Below are 27,784 nucleotides of genomic sequence, written 5' to 3' on the forward strand. Positions count from 1 at the left end.
AAGCGCCTGACGTCACGTAAATCTTTGGCGCTGACTTTAACAAAGCTGGTCTCAGGTCAGTTTTTAGTGCCGAACAAGGCACGCTGATGCACGGCGTTGAAAAACGCAAAACTGAAGTCAGATCTGCAAACGGAAGCGGAAACCGAGGCGAGCACATATGGCACTTGGCGGGTAGGTACAAGCTGTTGGCGCCACCGTCATAATTTTGTTGCTTACTGTCAGTGTTAGTGGTACAGAGTTGTCTGTCTACATTTTTGATTTTTTTTGTAGCTAAATCACCTTTTTCAGCCATGACGAAACTCTCCGAGGGCACAATAGAGGTATGGTTTAACTTTATAGCATAACAATTAAGCTTAACGTTGATTTTAAGACTAAAAACTGCTGAAGCTGAATGTAAATTGGCGCCGTTTACATAATTGTGCAGTGTGGTGCGGTCATTTGTTTGCATATTTTTTTTGCATCCGCTGTAATTAGAACTTCAAACGTTGCTCAGTGCTAGCTTAATTTGATGTTAGCAGTTATTAACGTTTGCATCCTTTAGTACTTTAGACTGAGGTAGAGACATAGGTTTTATTAATCCCGCAGTGGGGAAGTTGACTTGTTACAACACCACAAGGGTCAGAAAGAAAAAAAGAAAAAAGAACTGAAGAGAAACGAGGTGGGAAAAGTGAGATTTTGTTCTTGGTATTTTCTGGATAGTTGTATTGAGTATTGAGTTTCTTATCTGTACCTCTTTGTATTCATAGGCTCTTTCAAATGGCAACAGTGTCAGCGACGCAGTGCTTCAGCTGGTGGTGAGTTGCATCGTTTTTACAGTTAATAAAGATAATTTGACATGCCTTCTCTCCTCCATTCGTAATTTCATCAACCACATCTGTTTTAATCAGATTTAGGATGATTTCTGCAAACCAAACTATTAATTATATGAAAAATCAGTGGTCCCCACCTCGCAGTCAACTTTTTTTTTTTTTTTTTGAGCCATGCAAGATTTTACCTTCATGCTGTGATCGCTTCCCAGTTTGCAATTCCTGACAATACTTACTTGGTGCGTGGAGTCAAAATTTTGCAGCAATTTTGAGCCCTCATAACTAGTGTAACCTAAATACATTAATAGGATAGGTGTGCATACACTTACAGGAGTGAAAAGCTGCAGCCAAATCCACTGTTAATTTACTTAAAACTTTTCTCTGGGTGGTGACTTGCAATGATAACTGGAAAGACTCTCTAAAACAAAGCCTAACTTAATTCATCTCACTGTAGAAGCAGCTGGGATACAGGATGATAGGCAATCACTGATACAGTTTGAATGCAGTCATAGGATGTGGAAATATATAAAGGGACATAATATTAGTCAAACTGAGTGGTGGTTTTTTTCAGTGTGTTGAACACTTTGATTAATAAATTGTTTTTCAGAACATTCGCAAGCTCGATGGAGGAAACGGTCCTCCTCGCTTTCGGGTGATGATGAGCGATGGGAAGCACACTCTGTCATGTAAGCTTTGTTTTATTCACTTGTATATATTTTGCTTTGAAGTTTTAAATGAGCACGCTTGCTCCTGAACCAGATTTTTCTATCGGTTCTGAAAGATTTATGATCTGAAATCTAAATGTAGTGCAGTAAAGGTGGTTTGGCATTCTTTGGGTGGTTTAGTTGGCTTTTTTTCCCCCCATTATATGTGCCACTGAATTAGTTATTTGCTTAGTGTTAAAGGCTGAGCTGCTTTGGTAGAGGAACCTGGGTTACTCCTGTCTGACTTCCTTCTCTCAATCGTCTTCATTTCTGCAGCATTCATGCTCTCCACCCAGCTGAACCACATGGCTGAGGAAAACACACTGACCCCAAACTGCATCTGCATTTTGAAGAGACATGTGACCAATATATTGAAGGATGGACGGTATTCACATTTTCTGCACATTTCTTGATTTTTCTCTAATTAATGGAAGCAAGCAGACATTTAAGACACTTAAACATGAATAAATGTGCGATAGAAGGCTGTTTCCTGTTGTTAATGGACATGTCTCATTACAGACGAGTCGTAATCATTTTGGAAATTGATGTCATTAAGGCTGCGAAAGATGTTGCGGGTAGAATAGGAGACCCTACTCCTTACGCTGAGGGTAAGTCTTCAAAATATACTTAATTGATATTACAGCAGTGCTCAGTGAATATGCTTATGAAGTGGGAGTAATTTAGAGATGCATTAGTCACAGATAATGGGTCACAGCGTTACTGCAGGCTAATACTAATATCAGGTCTTCCTTACAGGGCAAAGTAAAGGCCCGCAGTCGGCTCCAGTCCCTGAAAACCGGCCTCCACTGCAGCCACAGAACAGAAATGAAGGTGAGTGAAAGGTTTATTTTAAGCTTGAAAATTTCACTCACCAAAACTGAAGCACAAAGCACACCATAATATTAGTCAGATAATCCATTTAAAATGCTCCAAAAGGCTCAGACTCTACACACGCTGTGAAAAGGTCAAAGTTTTAATGATTAGGTGTAGTGGATTAGGAGACAGTCGACTTCAGCAGCCTGTGTCGGTACACCTGTCAGTCAGTGCAGCCATGCCCCCAACTCAACTATCCAGGTGGTGGAGTTAGAGAAAAATTCTCCCCACTCAGAGTTGTTATAAATGAGGAAACTATCCAGACATCAGAACCTTTTTCTGTATCACACTATATATTATTTTTTTATTTTTTTTTAATGGGTTTATGACTCTTGACAGAAAACAAAACAAAACAGTGTGAACATGTAGTACATAAAGTTCCACCAGGTGGCAGCATTTTTCTGTTGCTTACAGTATTCTGGGTGACCCACAGATTTCTAGGATTTAAGTAATTTTGACAACCCTGTTGTGAAATAGTTTTCTCTTTTGGCTTCCTCAGATGCCTTATTATTGACACGTCTTCCAGACTGTCTTTTTTCATGTTACTATATGGTTTCATGAACTTCAACAGCTACATGAGCCTGTCTAGATGGAGAGCTTAGTGTTCCTGTGTGTGTCAATCACCACGTTTATCTCCCTTTGACTGAATACACTACTGCACAAACATGCAGCAACACACAGACTCGCAGGAGAGTGTGAAAGAGATGAGTGAACTGTTGTTTTTTTTGAAACACTGTCACTTGATCCTGGCAGAGATGAGCAGTATATCACAGCATAGCAAATAACTTGGACCAGGTGAGGTGTGCAGTCCAGCTATCATAAGGGTTTTGCTGTCTTCCAGTGTGTGATAGCAGGTATTCATCCCTCTAATCTGCCGTGTGGGAATTGAGGTTGTGACAACCACCCTCCTCATCAGCACAGTCATTGTTCATTTCTCTGTGTGTGCTGCTTGATCTGGGGGCTTAATTACCAGAAGTGCAGTGGTTGGCAAAGTGGGAGGACTTAAGTGGACACTTTGAACTCTAATCCTCCGCGTGAGACGCACACAAATCAAATGTGCAGCGCTTGTTCAAACGGAAAATCTTAAAGTCAGGCAGCAGCGCTCTCCGGGGGAAGAGCGGCTCCAGTTTGTTATAGCATTTCACACTCTGCCCTGATTCTGTGAAATGTGAATCATCCTTCTCACCAAAATGCTGGATCACACATCTCCAACAACTTGGCTTGACAGGATTTTTGTTTCCTGTTTGAGTTGCTCCTGCTTGCTTGTCTCAAGAGTCAGTGATGGTAAATTTACTTTTAAGTCAGTGGGTTCTTTTTTTTTTTTTTTTGTTGTTTTTTGAAACTTTCTCATGATGTGAGATAATTACAGTGATCAAGCAGTTGCATTCCAAAGAAACTGGATTTTTGTAATTTGTCTCTGATGAATAATGTATGTGCCTCTCTCTTGACTCTCCATCACTGCTCTTCATTGATCATTTATTTTTCTCCTCATTCCCTCAGCAGTGAACAGAGGTTTAAGCAGAGAATTTGGGAAGAAGGCTCCATCTGTTATGCCAAATACTCCAGGGGGCAGCTCCAAAGGGGTGCCCATCGCAAGCCTCAACCCCTACCAGTCCAAGTGAGTGTTTGCCAGCCACATGTTAATGTGGAAACGCTGTATATTCGATATCTGAGGTACAGTAAAAAAGGCATTACATGCATAAAACAAAACAAAGGAAAACAACTGAATGCCATCGAAAGAAGTGTTCATGCAAGGGAAGGAGGCCATCATTAAGCCAGCTGTTTGTCAGTGCAGCTGGGAAATGCTAACTCAACATTTGGGATATATTGTTTGTCATGAAATAACAGAAAACTAGGAGACAGTATGCACTGAAACTGCTTTTCAGTCAATATTGCAGTATTTTTGAGCTTGAAAATTCCTAAATAGTAGTGCAGTATTTTTTGCTAAACTCCCTTAAATAAATCAGAAGTTATGCACTTCAGTTATATTTCAAATGCTTCATTTTAAATTCACTGTGGTGGTATATAGATTCAATTGAACTAAAACACTGTATCCATGTTTAAATACCTTAACTACTTGAAATGAACTTGTATACGTTGGCTCGTAATTGCTACTTATCCAAGACTGCAGAAGAACAATGATATGGCTGAATTTAGTCATGTTTCTCTGTTCCTCATCCGTCTATGTTCTTCTGCTCATCCAACTCTGGGTCATCGCAGGGCTGGAGCCTATCCCAGCTGTCATAGGGTGAGACACCTGTCATGCCCTGGACAGGTCGCTAGTCTATCACACAGCTAACGCAGAGGCCATTCAACAGCCATCACAGCTATGGCCAATTTAGAATAGCCTAACTCAAGTATGTATTTGGACACGAGGCAGCGTCCCCTGCCATGTGAGAGGCAGGGTAGGGAGAGATGGGTGCCGTGCTGTCAATGGCGCTGGGCACTTCTTGTAGATTACCTCAGCTGTGCTGCCCTGGCTGGCGCCTAGCAGCTGATTTAGAAGTGGTATGGGGTATCTGACTAGTTCATTGAAACAAAGCGGGTGTTGATGCGATGTGATTTCTACCCAGTGCTCCAAATGTCAGTGAATAAATTCAGTGAAGCGCGGATAAATGGTGGGAGTAATTATGACTCTATTGAGGGTCATGATTCTGTCACTCACACTCTACACTGTAATGACAGTGTTTGGAAATGTTTTGGAAGGTCAGTTTCAGCCTTAAAATGGATTAAGGAGACTGACACTGTTGTGAATGTAAACCTCTTTGTCCTGTTTCCCACAGCCAGCACAGTAATAACATTACCAATGACTAAATTTTATGGCGAAATGCCAACGCACGGCTCATAATGCTGACTTCATTGACTTATCATTAATCTCATCAATGTACATCTGTTATTTTGTCTCTAAATGGTAATAAAAATGTCTCTGAAAAGCCTGTTGCTCATTGACATTTATGCAAAGGGCCACTAGGGGGCAGATGTTTAAAAGGTCGCATTAGCAAGTGGATGAATCACATACATGTGTATGAAGCTGACATCTGGGCTCGCGAGGTGCTGTAAAAGTGAAGAACGCTGAAATGAATAAACTCACGCTGGTCTTTTTCCAATAGGTGGACGATCCGCGCTCGTGTAACCAACAAGAGCGCCATTCGTACATGGAGCAACTCTCGGGGTGATGGCAAACTGTTCTCCATGGAACTAGTCGATGAGAGTGTAAGTGTTGTTGTACTCTTACTGTTAATTTTTAAGTTTTTTTTTTTTTTTTTTTTTTAAAGCTCATGATTTATATCTTATATTTAAATATATTTTTATATTTAATTTCATATTTTACTACAGGGAGAGATACGAGTGACTGGCTTTAACCAAGAGGTGGACAAGTTCTACAGTCTTATTGAGGTCGGCAAGGTGAGACGTTCCTCCAGATAATGATTCAATATGTCCTAATTGTTATGCCAAAGCTGCCTTTCACTGTGCTGTCAAAGACAGATTTGGCTGTAGATTGTGCTATCAACAGCTGCCAGTACTTTGCGAGTTAAAACCACAGAGACTATGAATGAGTCATCTGGCTTCACTGTACCCATACAATAAGCTGCTTATGATCATCTGCCAGCCTTTGTTGATTCCCCCTCCCGCTGACTGTCTGAAGTCCTATCTTGTTTGCTCCATTCAGTCAGGTGAAATGCTACTTTGATTAACATGTGGTTCATCTATCTGTGTGGGCCAGGTCTACTACATCTCCAGGGGCTCCCTTAAGATCGCCAACAAGCAGTACACATCAGTAAAGAACGACTATGAGATGACACTCAATGGCGAGTCCACCGTTATCCCCTGTGAAGACAGCTGTGATGTTCCCATGGTGCAGTGTGACTTTGTTTCTATTGGTGACTTGGAGAACAGAGACAAAGATGCTATCGTTGGTAAGGAGCAAAAGTAATAATCTGTCCAGGAGTTTCTGAGCCCAGCACATCTTTAAGGTCCCACAAAACGGTGTCAGTTTTTTCTCGTTTATTTTGAGACAAACTGATAAACAGCCTGCAGCTCATGACTTATCAGCAAAAACTCTCAAGTCTGATGTTCCTGCTGAAAACGAGTGTTGTGATAGTTTAAGTTTGGATTTGTCAGCATGCAGGCCTCTTAAGCACAAATTTGTGGCTATTAATAGGTGACTATAGGCATATGCAGTGAAATAGTGAGTGCAGTAAGTGAGTGAAGCTGTCAAATTGAAACCTTCCAAGTGCAATGCTGTTAAGAAGGGCTGAATAAAAATATTAAAAAAATTTAACCCGTAGTCCTCACAAATGTATGGTGAAGCAAGATCTGTTCAGCTGATTCTGCTTGTCAGAAAATATCCGTCCTTCTTATTAACGCCTCCTTATATTCCCCCAAAAAATGTAGAGGAAAATTTGGACGTTCATTGCATGAGATGGGTGTTAAGGAGAGGGACGAGTGCGTCAAAGGTCGCAGACAGGCTCCCACACATTTTCACACATAGAGAAATATATTAATTTGTATTGTTGCAAGACCTTCATCAGACAAATGGTTTGTGACAAAGAGAAGCAACCTCACCTAGGGACTGGGTGCAACCAGCAATTAAGAAAAGTAAAAAAAAAAATTGTACATGTACATCAGGATGTCTTTTTTTTTTTTTTTTTCATTAAATTAAATGAAATATGGCTAAAATATGTTCTGAAAAGACACAAAGCCCAAAATTGAGACTCGTAGATTTAAATTGTGCTTGGTTTTCAAGTATTCTTATACCATGTGGTAAATGTGATAAATGTGCAAACTTCTGTGTCCAAATTTAAGATGCCTTCTTTGCCTGGTGAATGTCTAACACTGTTTTTTAAAAAAATGCCTAAATTAAAATAATATGCTGAACTTTTTTCAGTTTAAAGTACAAAATGTTGCAAGTAGCCTGCTACACCTGTAATGAAAGATAACATGTTTCTTAAAACGCAACGTAAGGATTAATGGAGCACATGTAGCCTTTACTTACATTACTTTAAATCATTTACAGTTTGGAATTGAGAAAGCCACCTGGTCTGAGCTTGATTATTCAGAATGGACCCGTGTAAACCCCTTTGATTGTGATTTTTAAGGCTTCCTAAGCCGCATTGCTTTAGTAGGATAATACATCGAAGTAAAATGATGTTTTCCCAATGTGTTTCATGAAACATTAATTCTGTTGTTCTTATTATGTAAACTAAACAAGAGAGCAGAGTTGCATAACGCAGCGCATGGGGGAGTGATAATGTAATTTTTTTCAGTAACAAAGTAGACTGAACTACAGGGGGCTCTGCGAGGCCTTAACGCATTACATTTCTCTTAGCTACTGTGCATTACAAAAAGCACAAATCAACCAGTCGACGTTCGGAGCCAAGCTCCGACGGGGGCGTTCCCGAGCGCCCAATAATAAGCTATCATAAGCTGAGAATAAAGTCTGTAGTGGAAAGTAGAACTGGATATGCTGGGAGGTTGAGGTAATTACAGTATACGAGCAGGAAGATAAAAGTGGTATTAATAAACCTGATGACAGTAATGGCCTGTAGTGCAGATTGACTTTGGGCCCTATGGTGAGAAAATGAGAACCTGCTGTCATAGGTAAAGTGCAGTGTAATAAGGAGCAGGCTTGTAATTCTTTTAATGGAAATTGCTTTTTGAGTAACTTCTGCCTGCTAGGTGGCATCAAGAAATTTTGTAATGGTTAAATGCATTTAAAATCCCCGGTAGCTGGGGGTTGGAGTTTAAAGATGACTGATGTCAGAGATGCCACTGTTGCACTTTTACAAATCCAGGTTTACTGTGCTTGATTGCATTAGCCAATTAAACCCCCCCACCCCTGGTTTATGGATGTAACTTCCTGGCATGCTGGCATGTGAGGTGTGATGACACCTGATTTGATATGAATGAGTCACTTATTTCAGAAGTGTCAATTTGTGCTGTAATCCGTGGGACTTAGAATGACCTGTGTATGGCTGTGAGTGTGTTTGTGCAAAAATCAGATACAGTATTTATTGGTGCTCAGTGTGCCCGGATGATTGAAGCTTGTTATATTTTATTTATTTTTTAAACGTTATGTGCATGATCTAACACAATCCAGGTACTCGTACCTCTGCTGTAAGCTGTGAATCAGTCAGATGGGGAATAGAAAAACAAACGCACTCTCTGCTGTGTGTATCCCGTCACAGATGTAATTGGAGTGTGCAAGAGTGTGGATGACATAACCCGGCTGACAACTAAGTCCAACCGCGAAGTGTCTAAGAGAACACTCGGCCTGATGGATATGTCTGGGAAGGTGGTGACTGTCACACTGTGGGGAGAAGAAGTGAGTATGAACTTCACATAAAGAACAATATGTGCAATGGAACGCGTGTGTGGCACTTTTTAAAATGGGTGAAAGTCGATAGCGGGCTTGCAGTGCATCAGCATGTTAAAGCTTTCTTAGAGCACTTTTCCAAATATTAATCATCACCTGAGCTAAAGTGAGGATTTAACCTCTCCTGAGGTTGAATCAGTTACTGTATATGACTGATGCTGGCCTAAAGCTAGAGCACCTGAAAGGCAAACGTAAGACACCTGAAAGGCAAACGTCTCCACTAAATGCCGCCTCTGTGGAACTTCCGTTTTTGGTGAGAATTATATTTCAGGCGTCGAATTAAAAAGGTTGTTTGGTGCACTCGGTGGTCACAGTTCCAACAGCTTTGAGAGCTGATTTAGCGGTGTGTGCGTTGCGTGATGGGACATAGATTTGAAGTTACTAAGTTTCCTGTCACTGTGAAATAAAATAAGCGTGCTCTTGCAGTTGATTTTTACCTGTGGCTCAGAGGGACTGCGCTGAGTTCACCACCAATCCTTTTCCTCCAGACAAGAAGCACAGTGTTCCCTGTATTTGTTCGACAGATACCCCCCTTCTCCAGAGGGACTCGGTGAACTACACAAGATGTATAGTTTATAAAGAACAATAGAAATGCCAGAAAACAAGAGTTGGAGATATTTTCCCCTATATCTGAAAGCTTTATTGTCACTCCACTCCTCTTTCTGCTGGTTTTCTCAGCTGAATAACGAATGTTTAGTTTTTTTTCTTGTTAGAAGGAAAATTAAGTGTGACATTTGATTTTTATTTATTTATTTCCCCCCCCTGCTGCTGTCACTACGAGTTTGACATTTAGGTTTTTAGTAAAACATTTCCACATCTATTGGCTATAGACTGTAGAAATGTTGTACAAATATTTATTTTTACTTCAGTAGTTCCTCGACTTTTTATAGTGTTAATACAAAAAAACAGTTAACAGTAGTCTGGAAACGTCTGGGCACTGAGGAGACCAGTTGCAGGAGTTTTAGGGGAGGAATGTTTTCCTCGTTCTCGTCCGATGGAGGATTCCAGCCGCTCGGCAGTCCTGGGTCCCCTTTGTTGTATTTTTCTTTCCATGATGCTCCAAATGTGCAGCTGTTGTCTTGCTGAAATGTGCAAGGCCGTCCCTGAAAAAGACATCGTCTGGGTGGGAGGATATGCTGCTTTAAAATCTGTCGTCAGTACAGTGAATGCATCTTTTTCGAAAAGGATTTAAAATTTCGATTTGTCTGACCACAGATCAGTTTTCCACTTCTCAGTCCGTTTTAAACCAGCTTTGGCCCAGAGAAGACGGTGGTGTTTCTGGATGTTCACATATGGCTTCTTCTTTAGCCTACATTTGTAGATGGCATGGGGTTCAGACAGGGATTTCTGGAAGTACTACTGAGCCCATACAGTGACTTCCATGAAGTTTTTAATGCCTGTGGCCCAAAGATCACGGACATCGAATGTTGATTTTTCTACCTTGTCCCTTGCGCACAGAGATTTCTCTGACCAGTTGCCAATTAATCTAATTGGTTGCAAACTGTTCCTCCAGCTGTTTCTTTTTAGCACCACTTTTTCAACCTTTTGGTGCCCCCATCCCAACTTTCTTGAGACCTGAAGTTGCCATCAAATTTGATGTGCTTTCTATTTTCTGTGCTGTTTTTATTTACATTTTATAAAGCGTCCCAACTTTTGGCTGTAGTTCCTAAACGGTTATTACAGTACTTTTTAAAAACCCCTTGAATTAAAGCTGGAAGTCTCTACTTCAGTCAGAACTACAAAAATTGTGTCTTTGTCCAAAAACCTATGAACCTTTTTATATTGTCAGTCTGCATAACAGAAGGAGAAATCAAATCCAAACAAATATAAGCAAATGTAACACTACTTGTTTCTTGTCATAGGCAGAAAAGTTCGACGGCGCTGGACAGCCTGTTGTTGCCATTAAGGGGGCAAAGCTTTCAGACTTTGGAGGCCGGTCACTCTCTGCATCCTTCAGCAGCACACTTATGATCAACCCAGACATCCCTGAGGCATATAAGCTCAGAGGCTGGTAAGTGGGCTCGAGTTTCATAGATAATGCAGTGTATAAAATTGCTTGTGTGCTCTTGGAATCATACAAAGTGGCTTTATAGCAAGTGTAAAATCTGGTATACATTTATTGCCGTAAGGCTTTACTTATTTCATCCACTGAAAGACTGCTTCATGCATGCAAATATTACGTTTGCAGAAGAAGAACTCGACGGATTTAAAAGGCAGGCTTCCATTTCCCAAGTTGTGAGAGTGCATACACTGATTCTCATTATCAAGATTAGCTTTCCCCCATTAGCCACAATATGGGAGGGGGGGGGGGGGGGGTGCGCTTTAGTGAAGCATTAGATATAAATGGAAATCATACTTAATCTATGAAAATACGTCTTTTACTCCTCTAATCGCCTTTCCAGATGAAACGAAATCCAGACTCATTTCTGTGTGATTATTTTGATTGTAGCATTTCTGTTCTCGTGTGTGTGTTTGGGTGGGAGGGCTGGCTATGTGGGGCATATATGTTTTTTATTTGTTTATTTTTTCACTTGAACACATAAGATTATGTAGAAATTAGCCACAATGTCTTTGTCTTCAATAGAACAGAGTGGCTGTTTATGCGCATGTAGCTGTGCTCAGCTGAATTTATTAGGAGTTATGCAGCCAAATGCTGAGTTATAGAAGACTATACTAACCAGTTTAAATCATTTTTTGGAATTATGTGCCAGCTTTTCAATTATTCCCCAGTGTCCAACATGACTAGAAATAATTATGCACTTTGTGCAAGAGGTGAGGGCAGGGGAGGCATTTTTATAGGCTGTGCGTTAGCTCGTGTTTAAGTTGACACATGATTGATAGATGAGGCAGTGCTCACATGGACTAAGGGGGGTGGTACTTAACCTTACTCCTGCACTGTGGCACACTGATGGATCTGTCCTCTCTATTGATCCTACTTAAGCAGGCTGTGCCTGACCCCTCCTCACTGATACGAAGGCAGATGTCTGTGTTTGTGAGTGGACGGCTGATCGATTGTATCCAAAGGGTTTCATTTATTTACCTTCCAATAGCAGTGTCTGCTCTACACTAAGAAATAAGGCACTAAACAGTTCAAATTTATTTTGTGACAAGTTGGTGGAATCTTTTCTTCTGCTTTATAAAATGTGACTGCAGGTATTAATACTCAGGACTCGATCTGCATAATCGGAGCAGTGAAATGGGACTCGCCTTCGCAGGTGAGAAGGCAGCAGACGATAAATTATGCTCAAGGTGGCTTTTTAATCTAATGTATAGGCTGATGGTAATTTCTTTGATAGTTTTAGAGCAGCCGCTGGCTTCTCTGAATATCTTAGGTTTCATTTCTCCGAATGCCAACTACACTGAACCCCTGTGAAGTCAGGCATCATCAGGATCACTCCTGGGTCCTATACTTTCTTTCACATGTACGCCATGAAGTCCTTAAATCTCATTTCCAGACCCTTGCAGCAGACTTTATACACTTACACTTTCTTCCCTTCTCACACATGGAAAGATGCCAGTCCTGACTCATTTTCCTCCATCCAGTTGAAAACCATGACAAAGACCGTATCATTATGTAGTATGTCTGAAAGTAGTAGCCTCTTCTGTCTAAAGCTGTGAAGATGATGGAGAGAATACCTCATTAGATTTCTTCTTTTTGTTGAATGACTGATAGCTGTGAAATGTAATATATATTTTGTTGTGTTGTTGATAAACCTGGGCCATGGTTACAGGCAATTAGTTTCTCTCTTTCTGTAGGCTGAAGCCTGAGATATGAATTTCACAAAATGTAGATAAGGGAAGAAAAACAATTAAACTCTAAATTAATCTTTTGATAATTATATTTTCTAATCTTTCACAGAATAATCCAAAGCATTTTCTCTGTCAGCCAAAAAAAAAAAAAAAAAAAAAAAAAAAAACCGATGTGCCCGGGCTGCTAAAACATCATTGTTTTACTCCTGCAGAGGCATCTTAATTTGATTGTGTTTTGGCGCAGACCTTTGGGACCTCCTCAAATGAATAGTCTATCCTTGGTGAGCTGTTGTCTCAAACTCATGCAGCATATTAGCGGTGCTGCTCAGTGCTTGCCTTGTGTGCTTATATAGAAAGCTGAGTCGCATTCCTCTGGCACACTAATTAATCTGGGAGAGACAAAAATACAGTTTAGGGCACATGTATTTGAATACTGACGGTTTTTATTTCCCATGTTTACCAAAATACATTCAAGCTAGTTACATAATGAATCTGAGCTTGAAGTACAGACGTCAAGCTTTAATTTAAGGGTATTCAAATCCAAATTAGAGGAAGGGATTGACAATTACAGTTCTTTAATGAGAAGCTCCAGCATTTTCAAGTGATCATAAGTAATTGGACAATTGTTTTAAAAGCTGTTTATAGACAAATTTGTCATATTTCTTTATGTAACAGGTAAAAACTTTGAATTTGAGTCCATGCATAGCATTTAAATTTGGAATTATTGCTGTGAGCCCAAAACATGTGGCCAGAGGAGCACTTAATGCAACTGAATCACCCTTTGCTGCAAAAAACTCCAGTGGAGATACGGCAAGACAGTTACCAAATCGATAATCAGATACAGTTTGAGAAAAAAGGGACTTGCTGGTGACTCTCACAATGTCTACTGAAGACAACAGTGATGAAGATGGAACACTTCACATATTTGGATAATTAAGACTTCCACAAACAGAAGACCTCATGCAAATAGACATTTCACATCGTCAGCACGAGAAGTTCAGGTAAGACTGCTTTTAAAAAAAAAAAAAAAAGCAGCGTTATTTGGATAAATTAAACTGAGAGCATCTTAAACCAGAATGGTGGTAAGAGAGGCTATGAAAAAGCCTAAAAATGGCTCACAATCTGAGGTGCACATTGTGTGTAAGATATGGTAGAGGCAGCGTGATGCATGGGCATGGTTGGCTTCTAGTGGCACTCGGTCACCTTTGTTTATTGATTGTATGACAGAAGACAAAAACCCCAAAGAATTATGAAGTCTATAGAGATATGCTGTCTGCTCAGATTCTGCCAAATGCAGCAGGCCAGACTTGCTTCACAGGACAGATGGGCATTAACCCAAAACATAATGTTAACACAGCCTGGGAGCTTTTAAAGGGAAAGAAGTGAAATATTTTTCAGAAGACGTTAAGTCTCAACTAATAAGCAGCCTCCGGGACAGAAAAATGAAGCCAACGTGCAAGTGCCAAAAGCTGCAGTCCCTCTAGTGACCACTTGAAGCTGGCTCCAAAAGCGTCTGAATTCCCATTGAGTTCCATGTTAGTATTCCCAACTTTAGATGTTAGATTCAACTCATTGTCATTGTGTGCACAAGGCATGAAAATGGATGTTTAGTCTAGAACAATTTATTAAGGGTGTATCTGTGTAGCTTATAAGATTTGAAGCAGTTAAAAATGTAACAAATAAGTACAATGAGATAAAGCTAAAGAAAATAAAATATATTATGACCCAACAGACTTGTATTCAATTTTAGCTCATCTAGTCAAAAGGCCAATGGCGAGGCATCTGTCTGTCCCCAATTCCCAAGAATCTCAACTTCTGCAACAGTATTGGTCAGAATTTAATCCAACTTGCACACGATGATCACCTAATGGGCCTTCACCCAAATTGTACTTATCAAGGTCATATTTGTCATTTTATGGGAAATGAATTGTGATGGATTATGAGCTCCTACATCATTTCTGTGCATGGTGAGCATTTAAAGGAAAGAGTCCAAAGCAATGGGTGACAGCACTGTGGCTGCATCCATCCTTTTATATATGGTCTGTAATCTCAGACCAATTAAGCAGCATTAAGCAGAAAGACCAAAACACAACAAAAGCAACTAAAGACAGCTACAGCGAAAAGCCTGGCAAAGCATCACAAAGCAAACCCATCCTTTTGATGTTCACATGCTGTCGACTTCAGGCACTCATTGCCCGCAAATGATTCTTGACAAAGTATTCAAGTTGAGTAGTTTATTTATGATTATGTTAATTTGTTGCAATTACAGAGTTTCATATATTTCGGTTAACCCTTTGAATTAAAGCTGAAAATCTGTATTGCAATAGCGTTGCAACTGTTACTTTTGCACTCTATTTAAAGCCAACGTGATACAGATGGTGTCCCTGTCAAAAGATTTTGTGACCTTACTGTAGAATTCCTTTCCTTTAGTAACAGCCCAGCACTAATAATCTTGACCTTTTGGTTAGTTTCAGGTCTTTGCGCCTCTGTCGGAGACATCTGAGCGAGTGTCTGCAGCCTTTTTGCAAAATCATCTTCAGAATCAGACTTCACATTAACATTTTTGTGTATCTAAATGTGCAGTTTCAGTTGTCCATTAGGTGGCAACAGCACATTTAGAAGGCCCTCCTGCCTTTTCCTCAACTGTCAGGTAGAGTAGAGAGTTTGACATTTTTTGTCAGGTTTATTCTCGTTTCTTGATGCTGATGCAGCCGTTCAGTCATCTCATTTAGTCACAGTCCAGACTGACGTTTTCTGTCTTCCATATTGTAACTGCATTATTTCCACTTGTACACAGTGCACAATAATTGTGGCAGTCCAGATGCAAATACGTTTTAGCACAGTTGTCTGGTGAACATGATCTCTTATTGCATTATGTGTTATTTTATCTAAATCTTAAACTGTTCTGTATTGATAGTTAAAGACACGTTAATTCATGCCAAGATGCGGCATCTCCATTTTTGTCATTTGATTGGTCAAACAAAGCTCCCGTGAACGCTCCTGATTGGATGCAGATACAGTTGGGTGCACTGGTGAAGAAATTGGTGCCACTTTAAGGAAGTGCTTGCATTTGTCAGGAGGAACTGGAAATCGATAACCTGTGTGTTGCTCGGGCCACTGTTAATGGGGATATTTTCAATTAGTCATGCCTGTCAGGAGCAAAGCACGCTCTGCCTGTATTTACAGCCCATCCTTCCCACTGTACCCTGCTCTGCCTTGTTGCCAACAGATTACTAAGCTCTGTTGGTCTCCGTGGCTGTTTTAAACTGCTATTTTTTTTTTTTTTTTTTTTTTTTTCCCCCACCACAGCTGCAGCTTACCTTCACCCATCTGTCTTCTCAGTCTACCTTGCCTTGCCCCCTTCTTTCTACTATTGTCTTCCCTGAATTACCGGGAACACCGGATGAAAATAGGTTTCTGATATCACCGTAACAGCCCTGACCCTGGCCAGCTCATCCATCCCTCTGCTGTTGATTCATTTCACAAGCCTCTCAGCCTGCCTTCCTCTCAGATGAGCCATCCCTGCTTTGACAAACAAACAGATTCACACACAAGTTTCTTTTTTTTTTTTTTTTGTAAGCTAGCTGTTAAATGGACACCCTGCAGTCTGTTGACAGTCATGTGAACAACAGCGTATTGTGCCTCCTGCCTGGGTTGAGATGTGTTTAAAATGAATAATGCTGCAGTCCCTGAGTGGGCTTCTGCACAGCAGTGTTATGACAAGTCGAAATATTTTACATATATTTTTATCAACTTAACATGACAAATTTACTTAAAAGGAAGACCACAGGTTGTACACATCAACATGTTTTTCCATAACTGCATATGTATAAAGCTTTTCATGCCTCCAGAAGGAGCTGCACAAAAACCTGATAAAGTACCACAAGTTGTGTCACTTTTGGGGCTGAAGACTGTTGAGAGACTCCTCCTTCCTTAGGTAGCATGTATGCCAAAGCTTTTTTCTTTTTTTTTCCCCCTTCCTTTTTGTCAGCTGAAAGTGCCGTGTGCTCCTGAAAAAGCCCAGTTGGGAGTGCTTGAGAGTGCCTCAGAGACTCTGCACTAGCTGTATTAGCTCCACTGTTATTCAGCACCTTTACAAGTGTGATGTGATGGTTAGTTGGTATTGAATTTCTCCTGCTTCTCCTCCACTGTGAAAGTTGAACATTTTTTTTGGCTATTGGAAATCAGAAAAAAACTCCAAATGCTCAGTGCTGAAAAGACGCTCAACAGCTTGTCACGCCACTGACTCTTTTAGAATCCAGTAAAAATGTGGCACTTCCGTTTCAAACAGTTGAAATGTTTGCCATCCTTTAATGTAGATGCACCGTTATTGCTGCGTGGCGCTGCATTATCCAGAGTGTGCATATATAATTCTATACCTAAAGTTAATTTATAATTTTTTCCTTTTCCTGTTTGAGTTAGATTATGTTTAAGGACTGTAATGATAAATTGGAGGGAATTTCCTAACACAGAGCTTAAATCATAAGCTCAGTGATAGCTAACTGACAGAAATTTAAATGGCAGCTATTTACATGATCAAAGAAGCCATTTATAAAGCCAAAAAGTGCAAATATTTGCTTCTCAGATGTGAAAATGCTTTGTTTGTCTTGTATTTATTATTTGTGACATGAATTTAAAATGTGTTGGCTTTGAGCTATTAGGCTGACAAAATAAGCAGTACAAGTTTTAATCATTTCTGCAAATTTGGAGACCAAGCAATTAACTGAAGAATAATCAACAGATTAATCAGCAATAAAACCATTTATTTGGGTCGTGCTATGTTAAACTGAGAATGGGGTCATATCAGCAGAAACTGGTATTCACTTTATTCCACACAGGTATGACAAGGAGGGTCACGCCATAGATGGACAGTCTCTGACAGAGGTGAAAGGTGGCAGCGGGGGAGGAAACACCAACTGGAAGTCTCTAGCTGACGTGAAGACTGAGCATCTGGGACACGGAGACAAGGTACACACACGCACAGCTTTGTCTTGACACACTCAAACATTAAAGATACGGTAACCCCAATATTGTTATTCAAGGATGCCGCTTTGAAGATATTCAAGGACACAGTGAAAGGCCGCCGTTGAATCCCAAACAACAAATATGAAATGCTCCCAGTCGAGCTGCATTTTTTTATTCAAAATCCAAGGTACATATCGCAGCTCTATAGGCGTCTATATTGCACCCGGTCAGGCTTTTTTAGCTCATAGTTGGTGTGATGAATCTTTAAAATCAGTGACTTACAAAAGCACTGCACCACCAGGCATGTGTGCTTACAATTCAAATCCTGCTTAAGTTCCTACTCCTACTGCACCATAATCCCACTGCATTGTGGGTGTCCCCCTCCATAGCTGTGTTGTATGTTCTTGGTGAAAGTCACATTTATCTCTGGTGCCGATTAGATTCTACATTGACTTTTTTCCGTGCCCGTTTGTAATGTAATTCCTTGCCCTCATATAAGTGAAGTAATATATGTTCTTCAATTTCCTCTTTTTTTCATTTGTGCCGTTGAGGGAAATGGAGCTCACTGAGGTGTATAAATTCTCCAGAATGGATAATGTGACCTGTGCTGAGATCTTAATTTGTGTAGTTTAACATAATTTAACACATTAGTAATCATCACAGTATGATGGAAATGCCCCATAAAGATTGGGACAATTAATAGATACAAGCTATTATGAGGGCACCGAGGAGAACAAGTTTTGCACTGGCTGTAAAATATGAGTGGAAGACCCTGCAAGCATTGATGTGCTGGCTAGCTGGAAGCTTAGCACCTAGTTTTTCTTGACAGTCTGAGACTATGCATGGACCTCCCCCTTAAATTTTTTACTGCAGTGTAAATATTAGCCTAGTTCAGGTAAATTTCTTTTGTCCCTGGACATGTGATGAGGTTTAGTACTGACAAAGGAGGTTACTCTGTCCTCTAACCCTCTGAGACATCCCATACATAAGGGCACCGGGTCAGGCCTCTCAAGGCCGCACCCACCGAACTTTGTTGCAATTAATTGTTGCTGTCACAAAGTCTTTGTGTGCCACAATCTCAAGTTTCCACATTGCTCCTCTGCCCTTTCTGACAGCAAGTGGTCACCCTCCACTTGTTGGCTTGACATCCCATTTGTAAGCGCCGGTGACGGGGCCAGAAAAACAAGTTCTTCTGCCCTCTTCTTACTGGTCTGTCACACGTTAATTAAAGAGGTATTTACTTGATTAATTGAAGCTCTTGGAAAATTAGTAGAGGTTGATGTCAGGGTTGTTTTTTTTTTCTCGATCAAAATAGTAAAAAAAAAAAATTTGCTGTGTGTTGAAATTAGGTTTTTAAGCTTATTTTCTCGCTGTCATTTCACTCACTCCTGAGGGCTTTTTATTTATCCAAAGTGACATTGAGTATCAATTTTCCCTACACTTGAGGTTGATTGTATTTCACATAATAGCATAATGGTCAGTGTTAACAGAAGAATACGCTGAAAAATTATATTTTTATTGTACTTTACTCTCATTTTTATTTAATTTTACCAAGTTATAATGGACATTTTCATGGTTTTCTAACATCTCAATTAAATGTTATGGCAGTAGGTCATTTACTTTGCCAAGACACTGTTGTTCATCCTTCATCAAGCCACGGGGAATCCTAGTGTTATGACAGCCTACGCTGAGGTTCGTACGAGAGAGGTGACTCTAAAACAGTCGGACTTACGGGTGAAACAAAGATCTGCTGTGTGCTTTAAGGCCTACATGCACTCATATAGAAACATTTCGGGTTTCTATATGAGTGCATTCAGGGAATTTGTTTCCTTCCACTGTGACTGTGGCAAAAGTCACTAAGCTGGATGTTTTCCATGACAACAAAGAATCCTTCCTGGAAGCTGTTTACATGCAGCATGTTTCTAAAGTTTGCCTCCTTCGTGCAAAAGCAGCAGCTCCCTCAATAGTTGGCATTTGTGTCGGCCATTAGCATTCTGGTTGGTAGCGCTGCTTATGCATCTGGTGCGAATAAATATCTTTCTGACTGTTTGCATACATCACTGCATAGTCCCAAAAATACCATCTTAATGTTAATTTCATGCTGTTTTTATTTTGGTTTGCAATAGTAAACATTTGCAAAACAAAGGTCATGAGAGTGAGAAGTGATGAGTGTATCTCAGTGACGTTATTTGATACTTATCTTTTGTTTATGTATTTTTTTTTTCTCCTTTTTTAGGCAGACTACTTCACCTGTGTAGCCTCTATTGTGTTTCTGCGCAAGGAAAACTGCCTTTATCAGGCCTGTCCCAGCCAGGACTGCAACAAAAAAGTGGTTGACCAGCAGAATGGCATGTTTCGCTGCGAGAAGTGTGACAAAGAATTCCCCAACTTTAAGTACCGCCTCATCCTCTCTGTAAGTGATTCAGTGTCAGTTCACCCTGAAAGCATCTAGCATTTTTTTTTTTTAAAGCTGTGCCATCCATGAGCCCACACACAAATATAAATGTTCACACACACATTGAAAGATTGAGTTGATGCTTCTGCTAAGGCATCTGAGTAGTCCTTCTCAATGCCCAGTATTTCTGTTCTTATACTAGAGATGGACACGATTTTTTTTTTTTTTTTTTTTTTTTTTTTTAAATTTTCAAATAGTCTTTAAGGTTTACTGTTTCGTGGGGTTTGTTTTTTTTGTTTTTTTTGTTTTTTTAAAAGCTGAGCTTGGTAGAATGTAATTTGCTACTAGTGACAAAAGGTGGCAGTAATGCACCTGCAAGCTGTTTGCAAACCAGATTTAATAACAAAAGTATAACAACGCGTTTCTAACTACCAGGTGTCAGATCAGCATATGTTGTAAGATTAGATGCTTCTGTATAAATAGGATAAACGTAACGTGCCAAAGGCTGGCAGTCACGATCAGTTCTGTGTGGAACCTGATTTTAACAAAAACTAAATTAAAAGTCCGACAAGTAAAGCTAGCATGTCACAAGTCTGCCACGACTGTGCGCAGTCATTTATAAGCAAGCTTCAAACAATAGTTGAATTGCTTCCAGTGAAAATTGAGTAGCAAATTTTTTTTTTTCCTTTCTTTTTTGGCTTGAAATGCCCATCGCAACCATATACAGCCTATTATATCCTGGGGCTCAGTCCAATCCACCCCTTTTATGGCTCTGTTTCTGTGTTTAAACATCCAAATCTGCTCTTTGTGATTAAATTTAGAGATTTATAACTCCAGTTCTGCTGTTTCTGTGACACGATGTAATGAAGACACATGTTATATTCCCTTTTTGCTTGGTTAGTTATGTTGGATTACTGGCTGCAGCTTTCCAGTCGGCACCATAATTTTACAGGAAACGCAAACATAGATGCAAATGCAGGTCACATATCGTAGCTGGTGTGCAAACAAACTGCATTTTTAAGTAAAAATTACAACAACTAAGTGAGCAAAAGAAAGCAGAGAGAACCGTCTGACATTGTTATTCTTCACAAGCTGTAGCTTGTGTGTGTGTGTGTGTGTGTGTGTGTGTGTGTGTGTGTGTGTGTGTGTGTGTGTGTGTGTGTGTGTGTGTGTGTGTGTGTGTGTGTGTGCGCGTGCGTGCGTGCTCGCAGCACTGTGACTGTGTGTTTGTGCTGGACTTGCCAGCAGTTTAAAGGCTATCCACTAACTGCTATATCAAACACCCTTGTGCAAAATGTAAGCTACTACACTGGTCAATAGTTCGTCATGCATTTAACTTTTCTTTCTATTTACTATTTTCTTTTGTTTTCTCTATTATCCGTCAGGCCAACATTGCGGATTATGGGGACAACCAGTGGGTGACTTGCTTCCAGGAAAGCGCAGAGGCCATCCTGGGCCAGAACGCAGCTTACCTGGGGCAGCTCAAGGACTCGGTGAGACTTTCTCTGCTGAATATAATACTTTCCTCAGGAAATGACCAGGGCACGAGCTAAACCTTAAGCTTTGCACTCCCCAAACACACACACACTTCTGTACACAAATGCAAATGTGTCTGAAACCTGCTGTGCTTTGTTTCTTCCATGCATAATTACTTAGAAAAATCACAGCACTTGTTTTTGAGTGTTCAGTTATCAGATACTTACTTTCCTTTGCACTCGAGACTGTGATGAAACTGGCTTTTGATTAAAGGAATGTGTGAACTTATATTTTAATTCAGAATGAAACTGCCTTCGATGAGGTCTTCCAGCGAGCCAACTTCAACACTTTTGTCTTCCGCAACAGAGTGAAGCTGGAAACGTATAATGTAAGTAAAACTGGAGTGGTAATTAATACGATAAAATGTTAAGAGTTTTGGCACTGCAGCACAGTGTTGGACAGACCACAAGTTTAAAAAAAAAAAAAAATCTAGAGAAAAATGAGGCGCCTCACAATCCCTGAACTACTAAAACTTCACAGCGGGAACATAAGAAGTTCAGTTTGTTTTTGTCATGTTTTCCCATTTTGACTGACAGAACCACTTCCTAAAAAAAAAAAAAAAACTGTCCAAGGATGCTGCTCATTTTCAGCGGCTTTGTGAAGGATGCACACACAGAGTGGCTGCGGTCAGTATTTCCTGTAGGCCACACAGATAGAGGTTTGTTTTGAGGGAAGCACATAAAAGCATTGATTGGGCTGGGACTCTGAGCAGGAAGTCTGGAGCCAAGCCAGAGGCTGCATCCGCCTTCAACACACAGAAAAGGGCCACTGTGTCTGTCACATTCAGCTCAGCATCCTAACTGCCAATGGCACTGCTACAAGCATGTATTGGCTTCTGTCTCCAAACCCCCATATTCCTTCAACAGAGACACCTGCAACCCCCCTCTTTGAGTTTATTTTCCACTTCTTAATGCTACAATGCAGCCATTGTGTCATACTCTCACATGTTTTCATGCACTTTGTTTTATAGGCTTGATATGGGACAAAGCAGGTTAACAGTTGATGACAGTGCATTGTAACACGGTGCGACTCGGCTGGAGCCCCTCTAAAGAGTGTCATCGGAATATTTCAGGGAATGATGCTCTTCATTTTAACTGAATGAAGTTTCCCCCATAAGGAGAGTAATGAAATTACCTTCTGTAATGCCAGTAAGACAGTAAAACACACCATCAGCAAATTTAAAGGTCATTCCAGCTATATCATATGTTAGAAAGGAAGACATGGAATTTTTAGGTGAATGTGCACAGATGCAGCATGAAGCCCATGGAATTAGTGGTTCAAATGAAACCTAAGGAGGTAATTAAACACTGGCAATCTAGATAATTGTTGGACATTTAAGCAATTAGGGATTTTTTTTTTTTTTAGTATCATTGCCAGTATATCTTTGTATTTTCTAATGTTGGTTAAAGAAAATGAAGAGTTTTCTGATATAACCAGTGATGTCAGTAATGCGATACTTAGTGACGCGTTACTCTAATCTGACTACTTTTTCTCAGTAACGAGTAATCTAACGCGTTACTATTTGCAGTCCAGTAATGAGATTAAAGTTACTTATCCAAGTAACTGTGCGTTACTTTTTTGTCATTTTCCTCAGTACAAAGATGTATTTTTGCTTTCTTCTTGTGTCTCGGGGAGTGACGTCTGGCTGATGCGACAGTTAAATCCCGTTTTCGGCATGAGGACAATAACAGCACAGCGACACAAATGTAAACAATGGAGGGAGGAGAGAGATGCGCGTTTTCTAGCTGAAATACAGGCAGTATTGCAAGTCTGTGTCAGCTAAAGATGACAACATCAAGGTTAGTTGTGCACTCTGTGCTGGCGACAAAGTGCTATCTAGCTTCAAAAACACTACGTCAGACATGAAGAAACATCTGGAGTCACGGCGCAGTCAAACTTACAGAGCGAGTCGCAACAGGTGGAGCAAAGCAGAGCTGCGGCTCATGCAGGAGCCCCCCCAGCACCCAAACAAAAATACCTGGACTTCGCTACAAACCACTAAGTGGGGGAGAGCTGAAAAAGTTGAAAAACCCTCTACTACAGTATGTAGTAGAGGCTGGTATTGTGACAAAAAGTGATTGTCTGCCAAACAGCAATTTTCTTTATCTGCCAAAAAATCATTGCCTGTATTTAAACAACTGTAAATGACTTGTTGACCTATAATCTGTGAAGCATATATCAAACATATCTCTCATGGATGATATCAGGTCATTTTGAGTGAGAAACAGCATTTCTATCACAAGGTAGAAGCTGCACTTTTTTTTTTTTTTTTCTTTTTCAAGGTAAAAACTGTCTGACATAAAAAATGTCTTTTTAAACAGAAATCTGGCTCAAAAGGCTGCAGAAATCACAACAAATATAACATCACATTACACATAAAAATACACAAACATCTGAATCACAGATGATCACTTTTTGGCACAAGACCGGTCGCTGCTGAAAGTAACTAATAAAGTAACTTGTAATCTAACTTACTTCTAAAATTAAGTAATCAGTAAAGTAACTAAATTACTTTTTAAAGGAGTAATCAGTAATAAGTAGTCGGACTACTTTTTCAAGGTAACTATACCATCACTGATTATAACATACTATGGGAAAATCTTATACTACTTAGAAGTTTTTATTACATATGCTAAATAATTTGATCATTTTAAAAAGGAAGGGCAGATGAACTGAAGGAAAATAACCATTTTTTAAAAATTGTATATCGCCAAAGTACAGCTTCTTTTCTGATTATCACGCTCAGTAAGTTTAATGATTGTGCAGTTAAAATAGAGGATGATTGACTTGTTTGAATTAGGATTTGAAGTGTTGTAAAACTCAACTTAGTGTGAAGTTAATTCTAAACCTAAAGAACAACGACAGGGTTGCAGCTGGTGTCCCATTAAGGGTAAAGCCAAAACTGCATTCAGGTTGCCATTATTAATCTCATTTGGCCATCAAACTAGATTATATTTATCAAAATAAATGTAATGTGCAGCCACTTCAGGTGGGTGTGATGCATAACTTATTTTCATGCAAATCAGTCAATTGAATACTTTGTCAATTTTTATTTGTTTGATCTCTTAAATATTGCCAGTACATGACTTTTTACTTGGGAACTCGGCAGATCTCCTTCAGCTGTAATATTCAGAGTAGATCCACTGCACTTAGAAGGGTTTTTGTTGCAGCTTTTCTCCCACATTGACCGCTGCGACTTCACTTTTAAACAGAAATGGCTGGATTTGAAGGGATATCTCCCTTATTTTGCCCTTATAAATTCTGTCTGATGCGATGTGACGATCACTTATCTCACAGTTCAGGGGCTTTAGTGCGAGGTGAGGGGTTTGATTTTTTTTAGAGAGGAGTGGAGTAGTTTCCAACACAGACTGTCCTGAGCACAGTTGGCTTTTTACTCCGCCACAGATGAGTTGCACTCGTCCAGAGTTCGGCAGGAACTGCTGGTGTAACACTGTACCAGGATAAAGCATGGACTGTATATAAAAGAACAAATCTACCATGACATCACCTGTTGGTAGTCAAAGATCAGTCTTGAAGCTTTTAGCTGAACATTTACCAATCACAAAGAAGCCATGCACCAAAGCATACCCTGTTGCCAGGGTGGTCTATGTGACTCTAGTGGCGACAAAGAAAATATTGTGTTGTAATTACTGAGATCTTGAACTAATAAGGAAAGTGTTTACTGACTTCATAAGTCTTCACTTCTCACATTTTAAAGGCTGTAAAGGAGATAAAATACCTGGTTTTGCCCACATGAAATGCAATTTTTCCTTGGATGTTTGCTGCAAGTGTTCCTGGAAAGTTTAAAGCTGTTGGAAGAAGGTTACAGTGGAACAAATTTATGTGTGTGGTGTTCTGCTGGTGCTCATGTGTAAACATGCATGCAGTGCTGGTTTCCCAACAGCATGATGTTAGCTACTTACACATTCACAGACACGCAGAGACATCTTGTTGAAACTTACCCACTTATCAACTTGCAGCTATAGGCAACATTAGAGTCAGTGAACGTGATGGATGCAGGATACTCCAAAATTCACAATTCTCTCTGCATAAGCCATCATTTTTGTGAGTTCAGGCAGAGCTGCTTTGTGTTTAATCTTTGAACTTTACCTTTTTTAACTTGACTGATAATTATATAAAACATCCACATTTATATCTGAACACTGTGCTTTTATTGTGAGACAAAAACCAAATGAGTTTAGTGTGATCGAGTTTACCTGCTGTGAATTTGCAATGGCATTTTTCAGTATCAGATAATGTCAGCTTAACTTGACTGTTTTAATTCATGTTCCAGTTAAACATTTGATCTTCGTGTGCTAAAGTGTGACTTACAGGCAGTCTGTGAAAGTATGGGTCAGGGCTGTGCAGGGTTCATTTTGACAGCAAATTTTGATTTAGTTTTAGTCATAGTCTTTTAACAAAAATGTAATTTAGTTTTAGTCATAGTTTAGTCATCTGAATAGTTTTAGTTTTAGTCTAGTTTTAGTCGACTAATTGGTGTAAGAATATAGTCGACTAACTCTACAGTCGATTTAGTCGACTAAAATATAAAGGGTGTGAGATGTAAATGCTTTTTCTTCAGTTTCCTCGAATTAGTCATTATACACACTTACACGAACAAACATTTATTAAAAGTTATGCAATATTATTAATGCTTGAAAGACCAATACACACCCAAACATATTGAATAAACATCTTTATTTACCTGACCTTGTTTATTGAGCATAACAATAAAATGTTGATGAGTAGGCCTGCTCTGCCTGAAAAATTCACAGGCTAGTGTGGCCTTCCCGGGTTTAGAGCAAATTTGTGCAACTGTGCGTTTGATTGGATGTTTTCCCAACTTGTCCCGCCCTGTCACAAAATAAAATGTTCTGATTGGATGTCGTCCCCGCCAAGCGTTTTCGTCTTTTCATTCGTTGATGAAAGTGTCAGTTAATTTCGTCTTTGTTTTTATCATTTTTAGGTAGTTTTTATTTCGTTATCGTTTTGTTTTCGTCATGAAAAAAATGAACACCGGGGCTGTGCAGGTTTGACCCTCAAGTTTGACTTTAGAGTTTACGTTGCAGTGCTTAAAACTGGGTGATTTGAGGGTCACTTGATATGTGTGTGTTCATATTTCTCTTACAATGCATTGAGATGTAAAACTTTTTTTTTCTTAAAGTATGTGGATCCTGTCCAAAGAAACAAGCTTACATTCCATCTACTTAAGCAACAGAGGTTCAGTGGAGACAAAAGGCGTGTAGCCAGTGTTTAAATGTAGAGAATAATGGCCCTGGTAGAAATGACCTTCCCCTGTCTAGACAGCTATGGAGGCGGCTGTAGCTTTAAATGCCTGAATGTCTCTCGTTGGTAATTAAATGTGTTGCATAATGATTTTTTTTGTCATTCTGACTAATAAAATCTTGTCAGAAACATTTAGAATGGGATAAATGCTGCAATCCAGTTGGCTGTTGATTCATAGATAGTTACATTCATATTTAGGTCTTGTCCTTTGACTTGGTTTTGCATGTCATATCTCATACAGATGTCATTCTCTCTCTGACAGGATGAATCCAGGATTAAGGCAACAGTGATGGATGTGAAGCCTGTTGACCATAAGGACTATAGCAGGAAGTTGATCATGAACATAAGGAAACTGGCAGCTAACCACTAGGAAGCTTTGACAGGTGGTTTTGTTTTGTTTGCAAATTTTTCTTTTTCTGTACAGCCAAAAAAAAAAAAAAGGAAAAAAAAAGCTGTCACTGTTGTGGGTTTTGCTTGCAAATTAGTTGGACTTCAGTTGCTTATTTACCTTAATATGATGACTGTGGAGTACTAATGGAGTGACTGTTCATATTTGTCATGTGAAATTGTTTTTTGTACCCTTTTCTTTGTCCTTTTTCATGGAGATCAAAAATGAACTTGTTTTGTTTTTTGTTATTTGTGGAGTCAGAGGAGAGAGAGTGGGTCAGTAAGCCACAAACGAAATCACCACAGTGTCTGTCTTAAGTAAGCCAGCTGTTCATGTGTATACTGTTGTCATGTGGAGGCGGTGGCTGCTTTTTTTACCAGAAGACCAGCAAAGTAGTTTGCACTCCTTTTCACCCTCCGACGTGCACTCAGAATGGCAGGGCCGGACCTGCACATCCCTGATAAGGCCGCTTACTCTCCCACTCTTTTTGCTCAGTCTCTCGCATACTTGCAAGCATAAGCACATACACACATGCACAGTGCAGACGTAATGGGAAATGTACTACATTCTATTTTGTGTTAAGTAGATAAGTGTTGTGGATGTTTCCGATGTCTGTTTCATGAGTTTTGTAATTCTGTTGATTCTTGTGATGATTGCCATGAGAATAAAGATTCGTAATCACATTACCAAAGTCTGTTTCTGTTA

At 39.8% G+C, this 27,784-nt stretch overlaps 1 protein-coding gene across 1 annotated transcript; it reads left to right on the forward strand.

The window, feature by feature from the left end:
* The first annotated feature begins 49 nt into the window (after positions 1–49).
* Positions 50–27,765, forward strand: rpa1 (replication protein A1). Its single transcript, XM_030744376.1, has 18 exons — positions 50–171; positions 271–320; positions 747–794; positions 1,414–1,492; positions 1,787–1,895; positions 2,030–2,118; positions 2,267–2,341; positions 3,884–4,001; positions 5,494–5,596; positions 5,720–5,788; positions 6,108–6,300; positions 8,572–8,708; positions 10,622–10,770; positions 17,348–17,477; positions 19,711–19,887; positions 21,255–21,362; positions 21,647–21,733; positions 26,954–27,765. The coding sequence occupies exons 1-18, from the start codon at positions 87–89 to the stop codon at positions 27,059–27,061; spliced, it is 1,914 nt and encodes a 637-aa protein (XP_030600236.1). The 5' UTR covers positions 50–86; the 3' UTR covers positions 27,062–27,765.
* Positions 27,766–27,784: the final 19 nt, after the last annotated feature.

Source organism: Archocentrus centrarchus, chromosome 13 (assembly GCF_007364275.1).
Source record: "Archocentrus centrarchus isolate MPI-CPG fArcCen1 chromosome 13, fArcCen1, whole genome shotgun sequence".
Classification (NCBI taxonomy): Eukaryota; Metazoa; Chordata; class Actinopteri; order Cichliformes; family Cichlidae; genus Archocentrus; species Archocentrus centrarchus.